General features: G+C 38.7%; 1 protein-coding gene across 1 annotated transcript in view; it reads right to left on the bottom strand.

Annotated features, from left to right (window-relative positions):
* Positions 1–20250, bottom strand: part of DIP-eta (Dpr-interacting protein eta) — a 127429-nt gene that overhangs the window by 8072 nt on the left and 99107 nt on the right. Inside the window, exons 8-9 of the mRNA XM_065222574.1 lie at positions 13625–13774; positions 13336–13389 (exon numbers count right to left, since the gene is read on the bottom strand). Of these exons, the coding sequence (XP_065078646.1) occupies positions 13336–13389; positions 13625–13774 (204 nt within the window). The remainder of the gene's footprint in view (positions 1–13335; positions 13390–13624; positions 13775–20250) is intronic.

The following is a 20250-nucleotide window of genomic DNA, read 5'->3' as shown; positions in this document are numbered from 1 at the left end:
CTAATCCATAGCAAGCAGTCAAATATTGTATTCTCACTTTCACGGTATCCAAAATTGAAAAAAAACTATCAGCTTTTCGATTGTGAAATTGATATCTTACACCGTAAGAAATACATTTGGTAACAAAGAAAATTCTCTCCCTTTTGCTCGTTACTTTAAATAAAATAAACCTGTTTGTGGTATTTTACTAGTCAACATATATTCAACTCTTCGAGTACCAAACCGAAATCATTTTTTTTACTATTTGTGTAATATCGTCGATTATTTTCAATCACTAGTACACTCCAAAAAATTTCCTACTCCATTTTCTTGCATTGGACCGCAGCTCGGTATACCGCATCCTTCGTTCATGCGGTCTCCACTAACATCCTCCGAAGATGAATCCCACATAATTGTAAGTGAATCTTACATCCCCCGGTTGTGTGTAGTTGAATGCTACATAGTCAAATCAAATAGTCGACTAGTTTTGAAGTTGGTGTGCAATGTGGTCTGGCTTTCTACTTGTAAAACATAATTGGTTTGCGGATCAGCATGTTCAAGTAGGCAATGGGTTCATCTTATGATCTTGTTGGTTGAATTATGTATTGAATAGGTATAGCGCCAGTCACGTTCAACATTCTTAATCTTACACGTTCCTACTTGACATTTGTCATGGAAAACAATATTTTGTGTAATAATACTCATTAGGGACGGCTTTACACATTTTTTACGACTTCACAGGTCACAAAGGTTCTTTTTACTTCACTCTAATTCTTTATATATACACATACAATCATTCGTGCTCCTTCGTTTCGAATTCATAGTTCACCCATCCATGGGAAAGAAACAAGACGGGCACGTAAAAACGTATTCTGATTTGCCTAGCACCTACAGACCGTAATAATCCACACGTCCACGTTTTCCTGTTGTTTCCTGCTTTGTTTTGCTTACATTCGTAAACAACTCCCCGGGGTCGAGTTGGATGCCTTTTGCATGGCATCCTTCCAATTTGCAGCCCCACCAACCAAACCAAACATAGGTACATATGCTCGATGTGCCACGCTGCGCTGCGCTGGTGGGTGCCAAAGGTCTTGGTCGGTAATGAGCCCAACGGCGACGGATTGTTAGCAGCAATGTAACAAGCTTTGTTGTGGTGCGTGTCATTAAATGCTGCTGAAATCTAGGAATCCAATTGTTGACTCTGAGTTTCTGCCATTTGAAATTTTGTGTACCGTGAAACGCTCGCATATTGCTATGAGACTATTTTTTTTTATATTATAGGATTTAATAATAAGGATTATAATTTAATATTAAGAGGCAGTCATAGATTAAAACAAACTTTACTAAAATGTTCATTTTGGATGAATAATATAACAATTCGCAACCATTGGGGGACGACCACAGCAAAGTAGTTAATATTCATACCTCTCAAGCCAAAGTCATCTAAAGCCAGTCTCATCCCGAACAAGCTACAAATTAACCTAGTTTAAATGCGAAACAAAAAAAGCAATAAAACATTTTCATTTTTTCATAACGTTGTTTCACATTGTTTTAAGAGATGAACTAGCCTATGGCTAAAAATCTCTATAATAAAAATAAAAAAAAAATGTTTCACATTAAATAACATCGGCTCTTTTAACAATCTTCTTCCATGTCAGAGGTGGCGGATTTGATTCCAGGACCGATCGAGGAAATCTTTCGGGATGGAAATTTTCTCGACTTCCCTGAACATAGAGTATCATTGTGCTTACTACACAATATAAAATTTCATGCATTGGTTTGCATAGAAAGTTCTTCATTAATAACTGTGGAAGCACATGTAGAACACCAAGTTGAGAGCCAGCAAAACACTCGCAACATCAGCATACAAAGTTTTACATGTGTGGACAGTAGTTTGAGCAAGTGGCAATAAGCTACGTTTCTTGAAATACATGTAGTTTGAATAATTAGTTATTTTATTTTTTTCTTCAATAGTAATATGAATGCTAAATCTCACTCACTTGGTTTGGTGTTTTTGTATTATTATTTTTTCCAATAAAGATTGATATATTCGTGTGACTATTGAAGTACACCCAACGGGGGGATGTAAGATTCGCTTACAATTATGTGGGATTTATCAGAAGAATTTAGTGGAGACCGAATGAACCGAGGATGCAATATATCGAGCTGCAGTACAATGTAAGAAAATCGAGAAAGGAAAATATGGAGTGAATTAGTGAGTGAAATTAATTATGCCGAAAAAAAAGTGCCTATTGGGGGGACTCGAACCACGAATGTTGCATTTATCAGACCTGTGCTTTCTCCAATGCTCTTTCCTTGCTTCGGAATATAGATGGGAACTAACATGCATTGTAATAAATTTCTTACACGCAAATACAATATGTATTAATATTCCGAGGGTTGACTTAAATGGGACTAATTTGTGAGAGTATATGTTGTGCTATTCTGTCAATTAACGTTTTTATATTATAAAAATCTCAATATGTAAGTGTTGAAAACCATGAATGTGAATTTTCAGCAAAATCGTCCTTTTGAGACATTCTACGTGAAGTTATAACGTGTTGGGCCTATTTTTTGACAGTTTTTGTACTGTATCTGAAATAGTACATAAAAGTAGCCCCTAAATATTATTGCAGATTAGGAAAGCGTGTTAAATTTCCTACAAAAGTTGATTGAGAGTTTCTTAATTGAATTCTTAAAAACGTTTTGGTGAGCATTTGCTGAGTAGGGTAGTTGAGAAGAGCAAAACGTTGTAACGTCACGCACCATAGTCGCTCACCAAATCATTTTAGCTACTCTAATCATAAACTCTTGGACAATTCCTAAAGGCAATTTATCGCACATAGGGGAAATGTAGGTAATGTCGGCATACATGTCCCTAATTTGGGCCCATCGCTAAAAGTCTGCTATTTATCAATTTTATCTAGATGAACGCGTTATTGGGACGTTACTAATTGATATTTTTGGTTGCTATTGAAAATTTAGTTGATTGCTGAATTTATGTATGGGCCCAAATTAGGGACACTAAGGCCGACATTACCTGCATTTCCCCTATATGAGGGTTATTTTTAATTAATTCACTTACAGAATAAAAACCGTTAAAAAATCAGGGGAAAACGTTATTACATCCTGGTAGAATGTGTCGTTTCAATAAGCTGAACACCGTTGCTTTGGTCAGGATCTAAAGATAATTTTACTCCAGCACTAATTGAAATTGCAAAACTCAAAGCAAGGATCTATAGTTTGTGTCATAACCGACTCCGATTTCTCTTATATACATAAAACTTTGAAATTTTAATATCATCGATTTCTCGCAGTGTTGAAAATAGAAACCCTACGGTAGCGTATACCTTCTTACTCACAAGCGCAAAGTTCAACTTACTGGGGTTGCGAGCCACAACGGCATAGGTATTGAGTGAGTGCTTGTAGACATTGTGGGTCTTTTGCCGCCTCGCGGGTGGATAAACGTTTTATTGGTCCGGCATGATTGCCGGTAAAGATGAGAGCGATAAAGTCAAAGCGGACGGCAGGAGTCTAATTCGCCTGAGACTGAGTCCCTAGGTTAAGAAGACCGGGTGGATGGAGGTGTCGTTATGCCATTCCTGTTCCTGCTGTGTTTGAGCTGGGCAATTTAAAATAAACAGAAATCATCAAATTATTTCTGACGCCACGAAAGCAGTTAGAGATCAAGGAATGATTTACGTGTCGTTTGAATTTCTGGACAGTAATTTGAGCAGCCGGCCGGTCGGTGCTATAACCCTTTCTGTTGATTGTTCCGCTGTAAGGATATGAGTCCAAACGAGCAAAATAGTAATGGTGCTTTGATTGCAAAACACGCAACACAAATTTCAAACATGCCTCGAGGAAAATATAATAACCCATAATTGTAGGATACTTCAATACTAAAGCTTTCTGTTATTTGGTTTTGATTCTATCGGTTAGGATAAGGATAGTAAAGAAAAATCTTATGATATTTATGACACAGTTTTAAGTTTGTTATATTGAATCTTAAAGTAAATAATATATGTTTGTGATTTAGTTTTTTGGATTATGGTATATTTAGAAAAGTTCAAACTTTGCTACAAAATATAATATATTTACTGTGGATTGCGCAAAAATTCCAGCTACAAATTGAATATCAACCCATATTTAATTGAGTAAACTTGAAAGAAACACCATGCTTTAATTATGAATTTTAAGGGTAGGGGAGGCAGGGTTGGCATGCTAATTTATGTACACAAATTGCTCTTTTGTTTGCGACAGAATTGTTCAAAACGGTTTGAAAACGTGTTTACAACGCTCCAAACTTCTGAGGTAAGTGTGACTATTGCCGGCAGCCTCTTTTTATTCTGCAACCTTTCCATTTGAAATGCGTGTTAACCAGCTGTTCTATTATCGGTAACTTGAAATCAGGCGTATTTTGTAGTGTGTATGCTTCGTTTGAAGAAAAACCTGATATAACAGGTTTGCTCAGTGGTAAAAATGTAATCTGACTGAAGCTGAAAGGCTTAGGTACACACAGTGAAATATTTTGGTGATAAAATACAGCGACATTAACGTATACATTTTGGTTGCCGAAAACAGTCAATTGATGCCGAAGCCATGATTTACGTTAGTTAAATTCCAGCATTTGAATTCACACCAATGAGTATCTTCCATTGAAAGTCTGAAAAGTGCAGCAATTGTTTCTCTTTTCGATTTTGTGACGCGCATATGAGAACAGATTTTCACCCAAATGTAATTCTACTGTGATTTCCGTACCTAGGTATATGAACTCTTTTTATCAATTGCTTCAAGAAAAATCATGTTTCGTCAAGTGAGTGCAAAGTTATCAACAAATAAGCTATTTGTGCGAACAATTATCCATTCCAACTCTGGGAGGAGGGAGCTACGCCAAATCGGCTCAATTGCTTGGGGGGAAGTGTGTTTACATATACAGTAGTCCTTTCATATATCTCGGGTGTCCTGCAATCAATTACGATGATTTTTTTTGTATATGATTAGTGTCAATCACAACTTAGTAAAACCAGCTCAATTGGTTGAAAGACAGCCAAGAAATAGTGATAGGTGGAACCAGGTGAGTAGCCCCGTAACGTGGGTAGATCACCTTTTCGTGGTACGTTACGGGATGTAAGATCTACCATCGATTCCTAGTCTTGACTACTTCAAATTAGGGGAACAGGATTTTTCAATAATCAAAGGAACACATATCTGGGTGGTAATGTTGTCCTTCCGACAATAGCAAAGTGAGAAGGTGCGACGCGAACACTGGCATGGTACCCAAATAACGATGCAAGTTTTATCAAGGTTTTAAAGCGTTCTACAAGTCCAATTCATGGTCTACAGAACCCTCATAAAACCAAAATTGTTACTTGGGTAAGGGGCTGTTAAGGAGGGTTGATAATTATCCACGACCCATACAAATTTAAAAAAATTGTGTATGAACCATTGTCTACGCAGCGGTAGAGGGGGTCAAGCACTCGAAAATACTGTCTGTGTAGTTAATGAACAGCCCCTTACCACAGCACGGCGATAGAGGAAATACTTCGTCTACCAGCAGGAATACCAGGAGTACCAACCGACACATTAGGATCGACGTCAGTAAGATTCTAAATACAGCATATTGGACCCGGCATACTGGGCACGGCATGGCATAATGTACACGACCTGTTACAATGGATGGAATAAGACGCTATACTCTAGCAGTACTCATGTCACAAACCGGTTGAGGAATCCATGTGACTCATTTAGGTCACAATAAAGCTGCTGCAACCTTTGGTGACATATGTGTGCTACTTGGACAGGCTGACAGTCGTGCTTGCTCCCTGAGTAATGAAGGGTGACATCCTCTTGAAATTTCGAATGGGCCACCCCTGTCTCAATAAAACCTTGGCAGGCCTCCGTGTACGTTAGAAACTCGTCGCCAAAGTAGACTCAGATGTAACACTCCTGACTTGCGCCGATCTGGCTCTGAACTCAGTCCCTATGAAGGACCGGGACAACCCTACACAGATAAAAATTCTAAATTTTAATTGTGATGTAAACATTCATTCACGTAAACTTGTATTTTATTTCACGCAACCGAGCAACTTGTAAACAATATTGCTTACAAAGATGGACTTTAGTATACAATATTTGCTACATTGCATGAAATGTGTCAGAACTTTACATGATATATAATGTAAACTTATATGATATGTGACGCTCCATTTATGTGCATCATATTGAACAGAAATTTACACTACTTTTTCGAACTGTGTAGCATTCTTGCCTGCATATATAGCCATTGGATCACATTAGGTGACTACGTACAACGAGTTTAGATAGCGGCCCTGAGGGGGGATCTAACAGAGTGGAAAACAACATAAAAACTAAAAAAAAAATGAAGGGCGTGAAGGAGTTAATTGTCACCTGGTGGCCACAGCGAGTTTCAGCGGTAGCAAGCCCTAAGGAGAACAGCAAGTAATCCACAGAGAGCTAACATATCGAAATCCAGCAGTAGTACACCCCAAGAAGGAGGATCAACGAACTGTACACAGTTCGAAAAAGTAGTGTAAATTTCTGTTCAGTATGATGTACATAAATGGAGCGTCACATATCATATAAGTTTACATTATATATCATGTAAAGTTCTGAGACTTTTCATGTCATGTAGCAAATATTGTATACAAAAGCCCATTGTTGTAAACAACATTGTTTACAAGTTGCTCGGTTCCGTGAAATGAAATACAAGTTTACGTAAATGAATGTTTACATCACTATTAAAATTCAGAATTTTTATCTGTGTATGACTTCACCAAGGATAAGAACAACGTCCTCACTAGGATCATGCAACTAGTGACGGGCATCAAATCTGCCAAACGTGAACAGGATGCGCTGAGAACGAGAGCTGAAAATGACGAAAAAGCTCTGATGGTTGCTAAGGACAAAGCAATGCTGATGGCAGCACAGGAGACGCCAAAGTTACGCTCATAGAAAAGAGAAGGGAAACTCCAAGAGAGAAAGAGGAGTTGAAAAACCAAAAATGAAAAAAGGAGCAAGGTGAAAGCAGTGGATGGCGTACTGTTGAAAATCCTAAGTAGAAGCGGAATAAACTGAATGAAGACAAGAAGAAGAAAGTGAAGATGAAAGAAGAGCAGAATAAGAAGCAACCCAGACCTCGTTTTGAGTGGAGTAGCGCCGATGCTCTGATTGTTGAGGTGAAGGAAGGGCATACGTAGGCAGATCTCATCCAGAAAGTGAGAGCCTATCTGGAAATTGAAATAACAAGGCGCACCCAGAGCGGCGAGGTGCTCTTCGAGATGACCAAGAACTCAGCTTTTAAGACGCTTATCGAAAAGTCGCTAGGCGAAGAGGCGAGCGCAAGAGCGTTTTCCCAGGAGACGGTCGTCGAGTGGAAGGAACTGGATGAGATCACAACATAAGAGGAGGTGATATGTGCGTTGAAGGTGCATTTCAATGTACCGATGACAATCCGGATGAGGAAGGCGTACGGCGGCACGTAGACGGTAGCAATACAACGTTCGACGGCTGCAGCGAACAAGCTCTTGTTGAAGGGTAAAGTGAAAACAATTTTATTTTTTCAGCAAGGTCCTTTATAAGGTCCGGGCCAACAGGTTAGAGAAATATGCAAATATTTAGTGGTGCTCGTATCTTATGCAATGTTTATCTTTTTACACGAAACTTCTGTTGGCAGTGACGTCAATATCACTGTTCTCAGTATGGAATGTTGTAGTAGAGTGAAGTCGTCACTTCCCAAGTAACACATAAAACATCTTTTTGAAAAAGAAATAGAACGGTTTGTTGTATAAATGTATTGTAAGTGATGCAAGAAACGTCCCACGTTTTATATGAGGTTTTCTTCATACTTCCTAGATTTCATCATTTTCCAAAATAGTTTTCTTTTGCTTTTATCTTTACATGTTATTGAAACGTGCATCTTATTGTTTTAATACCACGATTAAACTTGTCGTATACATAATCACACAGTTCGAAAAAGTAGTGTAAATTTCTGTTCAATATGATGCACATAAATGGAGCGTCACATATCATATAAGTTTACATTATATATAATGTTAAGTTCTGACACATTTCATGCAATGTAGCAAATATTGTATACAAAAGTCAATCTTTGTAAACAATATTGTTTACAAGTTGCTCGGTTGCGTGAAATAAAATACAAGTTTACGTGAATGAATGTTTACATCACAATTAAAATTTAGAATTTTTATCTGTGCAATCTTAGTTGAATTTATAAAATTCTTGAAGAGATTCTGTACTTTCCAGATTGACGTAGACATTGACGGCGCCATTGAGCCGTACTGTCTCTTCAATTAGTGATTTACAGTTTCTTATGAGGTTTTCGGAGGTTTGTTATAAAGAAAGATGAAAACACTTTTTTATGACATCTCATAAATTAATACAACTGAAAAGGTGCAGGTTGTTTTCACGGGAACAAATCAAAAATCCGAAATGAGAAAAATAACTCATGATTTCATGAACATAGCGAATTTTCATGTTATGAAAATACAACATGAATAATATTAATGATATCATGAGCTTTGTTTGCGTAGCGCACCCAATCATGAACTAAATTCATGAGTTTAACTTTTATTTTTTAAACCAAAACATTTAAAAAAATAAAATAAAGCATCAGACTGGAAACGAACCAAGAATCTTACGATCATTAAACCCATGCTTTGACCACTAGACTATCAGTAATTGTATCAGATGGAAGGCAAAAGGCGTATAAGAGATACCTTTGTAGTGAGGTGAACACGGTTTTCCAGGTAACGCTTGAAGCGGTCATGATTCCGCTGCATTATGAAATCATGAATTTCCATAACGAAATCATGAATCATTGTTATAATTTCATGGGATGGCAAGTTTTTTTTTTATATTTCATGATTTTTATTCATGAAAATGGAATCGGCTTTTTTCCCGTGTTATAACGAGTTGAAAATACTTTTAAATAACACTCTGGCAATTGAATGTACGCTTTGCTGCTTACAAAACGTCTTTGTGACGGATCAAAGGCGTGTTCCACGAGAATATAATTATCATGCCATTGGCAAGAACATGACAGATCCCTATAATAAAACTTTTCTTAAGCGGAGTTAGTCTAGTTAGGAAGTAATAAGTCTACCGCGCCAAGGACCAGTTTCGAATCCCATGCTCAAATTTTTTTGCCGCTGGTTTTTATGATGTTTCCAAACATGTTATAAGACCAGTATCTAGTTTTATAAGCTCCGTGTCTTGAGCTTTTTAGGTTGTATAAATGTATTAAATGATGTATATTAAAGTATTATTGATTATTCACGTAAATCATTGGAAAATATTTTCAACTTCTTTATAACAAGCCGTGTTGCTTGGGTTGAGTGCTCAGCAATGTTTACAATATTTTTGCTTCTAACACCAGCAAGCTGCGTGTTGTCCCGGACCTTATATAAACGTCATTGAAATAAAAGTTTGGTGGGCAGTGTGCTCGCTGAAAGCCACTCCTCGGGCTACCCCGCAAATGGAAAGACCCTTTAATTGCATGGGCTTCGGTCACCAGACGAAGAACTGTAAAGGACCTGACATACCTAATCTGTGCAGAAAATACGGAGAGAAGGGTCACATCGCAAGAGACTGCACAAAGCAATCGAGGTACATGCTTTGCAAAAAGGAGGAAGGAAATGGCCATATGACGAGACACTTCAAATTCCCAGCGTTCAAAAAGGCAATGGCGAGCCAAAAGTAATAGAGGTAACCCAAACAAACCTCAATCATAGCGACACTGCACATCAACTGTTGTGGTAGTCAACAACGGATACAAAGTGTGAAGTTGCAAACATTGTGAAGCCGTACCGACTTCGTCCCGATAACGGTAACTGGGTAACGGATAGAGCAGGAATGGCTGCAATACAAGTTATAGGGAGATACCCCATTCAAGAAGTGGTTGCAACTTATACGAAGGATTAGTGATAGCCAAGATTAAGGGAATCTTCATATGCAGTTGCAACGCACCCCCTAGATAGATGATAGAGCAGTTCCAGCAGATGTTGGATGAATATACCGAAAAGACGATAGGACGAAGTCCAGTAGTCACCGCAGAATACTTCAATGCTTGGCCAGATGTACCAACGCAGCGCACCATCAGCACTTTTTGCATAGACGACTGGGAATCCATTGTCGATGTCACTTTCTGCAGTCCGTCGCTGGTGACAAACATGAACTGGAAAGTGTGCAAGGGACATACTCATAGCGACTATCACGCGATCCGATATAGCATCGGCCAACGGATTTTTGTTGCAATACGGAGGACGAAAACTTTACAGCGTATACAGCGGTCCCACGGACCTCAACGTGGACGTTAACGAACGTTGTGACAAAACCATGCCAAGCAAACTTGTGCCAAAGAACAGGCGGAACCCAGACTACTGGCGGAAGAGCAAGAATTAAGGCAAGCAGAGAGTGGCGAAGGGTGGTGTTCCAAGCGGGAGATAAAGCAGAGCAAATCAAACTGATTAACGAAGCCGTACCAAGACGCGTGACGACGTGTCAACCCCTGAAGTGTCGCATAGTGAGATGCGATGCAGAAGATCAGAGGTCCAACAACACCTGCTGAAATGTGCTCAGACAAGCTGAAGCTCATCATTGAGAGACTATTACTGGCCACCTTCACAATACGGCGAGGAAGAGGGAGACAGCGCCGAAGGTATACAAGTCTCAAACGAGGAACTTGTAGCAATATTGAAAGGATTGAAGGTGAAGAAAGTTCCCTGTTCGCAGTGTTCGGTAAAACTCAAAAACTCAAATCTCATACATGACATACTATGAGTTTTGCCTTGGAAAATTCAACGTCGCAAAAATCACCGAAGAGTTTTTAGGTTCAAAAATGCATTGCTTTATATTTTGGCGATATTCATTGTTATTACTATTGTTTGTGCATCAGGGGTTGGAAAACTAACACAACATGAATAGGCATGATATCAATTGAAGTTTGAGTGGTTTTTATGAGTTTAAAGCTGGAATTATTTTTCAGCGTTGTGAGTGTGAGTGCGTGAATATGCATGAGAATCTCAAGCGTGAATTTTGTTTGCCGCATTCGTTCGCAAGTTTATTCTCGCAGGGAGGCTCAATGAATGATATTTGAGAATGATTTTCCGAACACTGTCTGTCCGTATGGAATATCCAACGTGGCGCAAAAAACGGTGATCCAGACGTTCCCGGACATGTTCAGGATGGTGCTGCGGAAATGCCTGGACGACGGTCACTTCCCAGACAAATCGAAGATACAAAAGCTAGTGTTGCTGCTGAAGCCAGTAAAACCACCGAGGAATCCAGCATCATATAGACCTATACTGCCGTTATACGCATAATAGTCTCACGGTGCATAAGGATTACATAGAACATGGAACAGTTATGCGTATAACGGCAGTATATGTCTGCTGGATACACACGGAAAACTCTTGGAAAGGATTATCCTCAACAAACTGACGAAATGTACGGAGAGTAAGCATGGATTGTCGAAGATGCAGTTCGGATTCAGGAACGGGAAATCGGTGGTGGATGCGATTCAGACAATAGTCGAGAGAGAGAGAGAGCCGAGAAGTCGTCCAGACAGAAGCAGAATGGAAATCGATATTGCGCTGTGATAACGATAAACGTCAAGAACGCATTCAATAGTGCCAGCTGGGAGGCCATCGTTGAAGCACTACACATAATTTGGGTCCCTTACTACCTGTGCAGGATTCTGAGGAGTTACTTCCAGAATCGGGTGCTGATTTACGAGACAAACATAGGACAGACATCAACTAGGATCACAGTGGGAGATCCACAAGGTTCTATCCTTCGTCCAACCCCCTGGAACGGGATGAACAATGGCGTGCTGCCACTCAAGCTGCCCAAAAAAGTAGAGATCGTTGGCTTGATGGTAACTGGGGAGATGCTAAAATACCTGGAAATGATGATCGACGACCGGCAACAGCCACGTCGACTATGCCTACAATAAGGCGGTTATGGTCATCAACCGAGCAGTAGCAAGAGGCGTCTTCTGGCTAGAGTACGTCGATACTGTGGTACGGAGGTCTAGCCTGGGTTGCAGCACTGGAAACCATGCTGAATGACGTTGAAGTAAAGTTGAACAGTTTGTTCCGGCACATGACCATGCGAATCTTGAGTGCGTACAGAACCATCTAGTCGAAAGCAGTATGCTTTACACAAATTATGACGGAACTGCAGAATTCAGCAGCGATCTAGCAACGCTAGCTAGCGCTGAGAATATGACAAGTGTATGAGCACAGCCCACTACCCTCCGTAGTAGTCGCTTCACCATGGTCTCGGGCCGATCCAGAATAGAGGAGAGAGTAAGGAGTTGTTTTTAGTGGCAATGCACTAATTAGTGAATCCCATACCGTTCCAGGGAGTACATATGGGTATGAACTGGTTTACAGCATAACAACATAATACTACAGGTAAGGTTGATGAAGGGTAAAATTAATGTCAGTTGGAGCTCAAGGATGGTTTTTAATCTAACTGTCTTTGTAGGGACAAATCAAATATTACAACCACAAGATTTTCGACTTTTTTAAAACCCCTCCCCCCTGTTTCTCGCTTTTCCATACATATTATACGTACTGTCACACATTTTTGGATCCCCTCAACCCGCTCAAGAGTTGACGTCATATTAAAATTGACCCTATTTACATGGAATCAATGAAAAAAAAAAGTTGAAATTTGTGCTACATAATCGATGGATTTTTGCAAGACGATCCAGAAAAAAGTTCCGAACATATTTTTAACATAGGAGTAATAATCTAAACGATGTAAATGTGTTTTCATAAGGACAATGTAAATTATACTAAACACCATCCATTGGTCGAAGGCCTTCATTAATCTCAATAAAAACTAATATCATCAAAATTTCCGGAACCTCATAATTAAGTCACCAGCAAGCTGTAATCACGATGTCAACTATATTTTCTCGCTATGCCTAAAATTCTACTCCTCTACCGGAATAGAACTGATGGTAGAAACTCGAAATGTAGCACATGAAACAGTGTCATTTAAACTAATGGCACTCTATTTCTAATGTTTAATAGTCTTGAAGTGCGTCTTTTTTTTCGGAATAAGGGTTAGCTTTTCATTAGCTTATGAAATTTATGATGATCACATAGTAATCACCGTTGAGTATCCTGGCTTTAGATCAATAACCGTCATAATCGTATCCTTGATATTCACTCATAGGTCAAAAATGCGTGTCTAGATGAGCTACCATACAATCTATAATTATAATGCATCAATCTTTAGTTCGTACTTATGACATTCAAGAGACTCCAATTTAAACTGAAAATTACCAGCTTCAATACTTACTTTTTCTTCGTCCTTCGTATAATTCCACCGAGCTGATTGCACTTTTTGGAAGCTCTGAAACGGAAAAACAGCGATTACCATAAAATCGAACAGACAAGGCAAAACATAACACTAGGTAAACGTGTGGAAAAGCTGCCGTCACACAGGTGCTTCCGCTTATTTCCGCCATAGAAGCACATGGGAACTAAATTGGACACTAGCGGCGGCCAGATTGAGAAAAAGAAAAAGAAAATAACCGAAAGGCATGGTCTCTAGCCTACGTATAGAGGTATCGAGAAGCAGTTCTTACTGTAGAGCTTGATACCGCTGTCGGTTTCCCCGAGGGAATTTTTGGCGATACACTTGTATGTTCCGAAATCGGCCTCGCTCACAACCTTGATGCTCAGCTTCATCACCACTTTGTATGCGTTGTCTATCAGAACCGGTTCGTATTTACCACCTTCAACACGAAACCGAAGCAAATGTCGTCCCACAGCAGCGGTACCCAGTTTCGAGGCAGTCAGTTGGCGTGTAGAATGAAAGAAAATAACGTAAAACGGTTTGAGAATGATACTTGATACTAAATGCGCGTGTGGGAAATGCGGGGCACGATGGGAGAACTTGTTAAATTTGCATAATTGTAGTGGTGTGATTTTCATACTTGGCGGAAAATCACATGAAAATGGCACAATTTGGTTTGCAAGAGCTGTTGTTTTCCGCTACTGAATTCCCTATTGCCGGTTATTGTCATGCTAATGAGAGCGGCGAGATGCCATTTGAGCGTGAAAATAATTCATAGTGAAGTAGTGAACACTTTTCCGCTGACAAAAAATCCCCGTTTGTCAGTTAATCAGTTAATAGAATTTGTAAGTTAGTCAGTACAAAATTACATTTTTCTGAAAACGCCATTGAACACATTTTGACACTTTAAGCATAACAATAAATTCAATTTTATACATGGTATCAAATTTGAAAAAAATCTATACAGTGGATTTGAAAACTAGCAGAAACTAAATATATACTCAAGTTTTTTTCACACGGTTTTTTAAACGCGGTTTTTTTACACGGTGGGCGCCGCAGAGTCGAAATTTACACGATACGTTTCTAACGATACAACCTATAGACTTGATTCGAATTACATTATCTGTTTCAAGCCATAGGTAATCAAATGGCATTCTTAAAAAAACACACACACAATTTTTGGTGTTTAATACCGAAATTTTTAAAATATGTTTTTTTATGTTTAGTTCTAGAGATTCCTGTTATGGATCCGACCAATATAGAGCCCAAACTACGCTACAGTACTCAAGAATAGGCTTTACATATTTATGCTACGTACAGTGCTTTGATTGTGTAAGGATCATTAAAGTGCATATTAAATCGTTTGATAAACCCGTACTTTTAATAATGCTTTTGTAGTGATCAGCAAATGACAGAATCGACAACAACATCTAAGTCTCTAATTTGATAACATCTTTCAACTGGTTTCTGGCCTATAGAAATTGTGTCATGAAAAATAGCATGCTTTCTAATGAACGATATAGAATTGTATTTTTTTACATTTATTTCTAACAATTTTTTTTTACAGCAAGTGTAAAAACGTCAATGCTATGTTTGAATGTTTGAAAATCAGATGCTTTGTTTATTACCATGAACAGTTCAACGCTCACCGGGTACGGGCTTAGTATCTCTTCTCTTTGAAATTGGAGGTCAATAATTAGTCGGCGGTCTGCAAAACCGATCCTTCGCGACCGCAAGAAGTTCTTTATCCGGTGGAAGTAGGTGGGTGTTATTCTGTCTGTTGACGATGCTGAGGTTACTCGTGTTATTGTTATAGCTACGTCGGTTTGAATATTTGAAATTGATGTCGTAGGGTAAACGCTCCTATAGTTGCGGTACGTTAGAAGCGTTAGGTTCCTATAGTTGTGTATGGAGACTCCGTACACAACTATAGGAACCTAACGCTTCTAACGTACCGCAACTATAGGAGCGTTTCCCCTAGTTGGTTTTGTTTCTTCTGTTGTTTTTAGTCTTGTTGAAGCGTTTTCTCGCTTTTTCAGCTTGTTTTTGCTGGTTCAATAATTGCATTTTTCTCTGATCGTATTCTGTCCAGCCAGCTTTCCACACCTTCCAAAGGCGCCAGCCTGACTGGTCGACAATTTGATCGATCATTATATGGACCATTTAACTCATACTCTATAGAGTCAGCTGTATTTGAAGAGCTGCTTTGGATTTTTGCTTCCATACTGTTAATGTTTGTCGATAGAATTTTCAGCTTGTCCATTATATCTAACCCTAACATCTGATTGTTCTGTATTGACACACTAGATGTTAAATCCAAGGTCAAACTAATGATCTGTTTTAATTCGTCATTTAGACTTTGCATGTCGTTCGCTATACCTAATGTCATTGACTACATTAACGTATATAATATTTCTTTGGAAAATTGCATCGCTATATCAAATTTGTGTTTACCTTCGATATTGTGGATTTCCAAATGTCATTCATTTTGCGACCGTCGTCCCGGTACATATACAATCGTTAGTAAAATATAACTTGGGTGAAACGGCGAAAAAACTGGTTTCTCGGTCATATATGCTCGATGCGGGACAACATTTCATTTGAATTGCTTCATGTCGCCAGACAACAGCTAACGTCAATGGTTATGTAATGTAATGTTATGTAAGAGGCTCGGTTGTCTAGCCCAACCGTTTTTGCGTACTGCGCAGAAGACCATATTACCTATTGATTTTATTTTAACTATGCCCGGTGTATTAAAATCATAATTTTACATTTCTTGGCATTTTGTATATTTAAAGAGTGTAACGATCAAAATTTTATCAATTTTTTTTAAAGCTCAATTAGTATTAAATACAGTAAAATATTTTGTTAAGCTTCCGGCTGCACTGAATCCGAATTGCAGGGCCTTTCGTTTAACTCCTGCCATCAGATTCTGTACAGCCACCCCGGAAACTGTGTTCGACGCATTACTGCTTCTCGTTTCCACAGCTTTTTGGGTCTTCTTCAGGCCCGCTCTACGATGGCTCAATATTCTTTGATTGGGCGGAGCTCTAACGTGTAGGAAGGGTTCTTGTCCTTGGGCATCACCTGCACATTGTTGGTAGCATACCACTCCATGGCCTTTTTCCGTAATTATGATGATGATGATGATGATGATGATGATGATGATGATGATGATGATGATGATGATGATGATGATGATGGTCCCACCTCTTACCCCTACAAAGGTTTGAGCTGGACGATTTATCTTTAAGATAATTGAATGTAAACATTTTAACCAGGTTAGCAAAAAAAAAACGATCTGGGGGAGCTACACTACTAAAAAAAAAATTTACTACTACTATTAAATCAAATATAAAAATCCATCATCACCATCGTGGTGAACAAAGTGCTACAATTATAATTAAAAAGTCGTTATAACAGCTATCCGTACAAAAAAAATCCGTTAAAAATAACTTCGTCAAGATACATAATTTGTCAATTCATAAAAACAATCACTGGATAACCGTTCAAAAGACAGTTTTAACGTGTGAAATGCAAGGTCTCTTAAATTCTACGAATGTTGTTGCACGTTTAATGTGTCTAGGCATCGAATTGAAAACATTTATTCCTTTAAAAAATAATGAATTCTGTGCAGCACAAGTCAAGAAATGTGGTGTTCTTATTTCATCCGCGTTTCTAGTATTATATCTATGATAATCACTTCCTCTTTCAATTCGATCACACAAATATCGAGGCAGAAAACCGTTAACTACTTTAAAAATGAACACCATAGTCATATATACTATTCTTTGCTTCACTGACAACCATTGTAAAGCGTCCAGCATCAAAGTTGAGGAAGTGAATCTATTACATCTCAAAATCAAACGCATAATTTTACTTTGCAAGCGCTGTAATCTCAATATTTGTGTTTCATTGGACAGAAATAAAATGGATGGGCAAAAGTCTAGATGAGGAGAGATGATTGATTTGTATAGCTGTATTTTACTAGCAATAGTTAAATCGTTTTTCAATCGACATAGAATTCCATACTCCTTGGTAATTTTCTTGACGACATTGTCAATGTGAGAGTTGAACCTAAGTTTGTCATCAATAATCACGCCAAGATATTTAATCTCCCGAACACGATCAATAGTCTAATCATCAATTACAATAGAGTCGTTCTCATTTAATCGATTCCGTGAAATTACCATAAATTTAGTTATACTTGTATTCAATTTTAACTGTTTACACTTCAACCACAGACAAACAGACATAACACATGGAATATGTCTCACTGTAAAACATCGTCGCTAAAACATTACCGCCATCTGTTGAGTACACTGTGGTGGGCACTACACTGAACAGATGGCGGTAGTGTGTAAACGTCAAACGCAAGGGAATTGACTATACGCGCCACAGGTGGTGGTACTACCAACTACGATACTTTTAAATTGACCGTCAAATGCTTATTCGATGAACAACTTGCGAGTGATATGTCTGTTTGTCTGTGCTTCAACCATCTACTTAGATACTGCAAATCTTCATTCAAGTGTGAGACGGCAACTTCTAAATCCTTAGCTGCAATGAATAACACAGTACCATCTGCAAAAAGATTGTTTTTAATAAAGATTTCAAAACTTTCCATAACTCTTTTATGTTGTTTTGATGCTGATCAATCTTCCTTTGTACATATTCATAACGAGTTTTCTTTATCGATTATGAATACTTATTACGCGCGATTGTGTACCTAGTCCATTGATTGTCATTATTTGATCTACAAAACTGTTTGTACCATTTGTCTCTTTTCCGTTTAAGACGCAAAAGATCCAAATTGTACCAGCTGTTCGAGTTTTTCAAAGAAACAAACTTTTGCTCAACTATTTAGTTGATAGGTACACGTTTTCAAAGCGTTATTAAGAACAGCTGTAGGTTTATCTAAGTTACCGGCCGTGAATGGAAAATCCACAAGATTCGAAACAGCTTGCTTCGAATATTTCCTCCAGCACTTCAATTTTACAACTTTTCACTACTTTTAATTATTAATAGCGATGTCTTTATTTTAACTTTTTAAGTAGTCAATGAAGGCATCGGGAGAATAGTGATCGCTCATGCCCACTATTTTCAATCGAAGTGGGAACAACAGCACTATAGTTTTCACCCAGATTGCTTTCATTACCATTTTTCACATCACTTACATTTGCTCCTGTTGCACACTCAACAATAATGGAGCCATCTTTACCATTACTAAAATTACTGATTTTGTGTGTTCTTTGATCCAACTGAGTTTTCAAAAACTTACGAGTATCTTCGCAAGGTACCTCATAGCCTAGTCAGTAAAGGCACGGTATTACCAAGCCGGAGGCGGCGGGTTTGATTCCCGGTCCGGACGAGGGAATCTTTCGGGATGGAAATTTTCTCGACTTCCCTGGGCATACAGTATCATTGTGCTTGCCACACAATATACAAATTCATGCATTGGTATTGGCATCGAAAGCTCTCAATTAATAACTGTGGAAGTACATTTAGAACACTAAGTTGAGAGCATGCAATAAGCTAATATGCGCTAAAGCAATAAGCTTGAAATGCGAATAAGAAGAAGAAGATCTTCGCAAGGTTGTTTGGACTCTTTCGGTTTAATCACAATGACCGGACGAGTCTTACGATTATCTGATTTGTTACTTTTACTGTTACTGTTACTATTAGTTTTACTTTGACTAACATGACTATGTCTTTTTACAACATCCGCAAAACTTGCATTTTCTTGAAAAACAACATCATCATCATTAGCACTATTTTGTATTTTACGTTGTTTGCGTCTGGTATTTTGGTCCGACTCTGACTGAATCGTCCTAGATGAACTGCGCTGATCATTCATTAAAGCTAATTGGTTTTCCGCATCAATTAAAAAAAATAACTTTTCATATTATCCAATTTCTCACATTTATTCTAATGTCTGCCATCCCGCTTTTAACCGCGATGTCCACCTGAGCAGCAATGTGATCTCGCATGCCAGTGATCGAGTCCGAGAATTGAAAAACGTTCCATTGCACGGATCTACACATGTAACTGGGAGCCCACTCATAGCAATAGACTGCTCGCATACATTACACACATCCATTTTACCAAATTATATGCTAACACTGTTAGCAGCAGACCTATACAGGGGAGGAGAAAACAAAATAAAATTTTACCGCCACAGCTCACTATACAGAAGCAATAGCGCGCCGGGGGAAAAACACAAAATTAAACAAGAACTAGGCAACCTTTACTCTACTTGTTAAAAAAAACACAACGGGCACGCGTTGGACTAATTCTTTCGCGGCACACGGCACTATTCCACACGAAATTATGAATTTATTTTCACAGCACAACACAACAAAAACACTACTTTGTTCGCCATACTACGCTAGGATGCCAAATTTGGCCAAAACAGCACGGAACAATCGTGACACTCGTTCACGTAAATTTCGTGGTTGACGGTCGCGGTTGCAATAAAAATGCCGCTTTATGGCCTGTGGGTTACAGATAGCCTGCAAAACCAAATATTTGTTAGCGAACTTCGGCAGTTTCATATGCATGCGAGTAGTTCGGATTCCCATCGACCCATCAGCTCATGATGATCAACGACTTTACTCCCCTCAGAACATCCCGGTGGCGCCAACTGGGATTGAACCTAGGCCTGCTGGGGTGAGAGGTAATTACGATTACCACTACACAACCGGCGCCGCTGTATTTGTATATTGTGTGGAATACACAATGCTACTCTATGCCCAGGGAAGTCAAGAAAATGTCCAACCAGAAACATTTTCTAGACCAGACCAGGAACAAATCCTGCCATCTTCAGCTTGGTCATATTATTGTCTTATAAGGGTTGGAACCTTAGGTACAACAGGCATCGATAGACGCTCCATTTCATCTATAATTATAGGGGAG

This window comes from Ochlerotatus camptorhynchus, unplaced genomic scaffold (assembly GCF_037179485.1).
Source record: "Ochlerotatus camptorhynchus isolate MF236.1 unplaced genomic scaffold, CSIRO-AGI_Acam_v1.1 ptg000176l, whole genome shotgun sequence".
In the NCBI taxonomy this organism is placed as follows: Eukaryota; Metazoa; Arthropoda; class Insecta; order Diptera; family Culicidae; genus Ochlerotatus; species Ochlerotatus camptorhynchus.
This window is presented reverse-complemented; position numbering and strand designations above follow the sequence as displayed.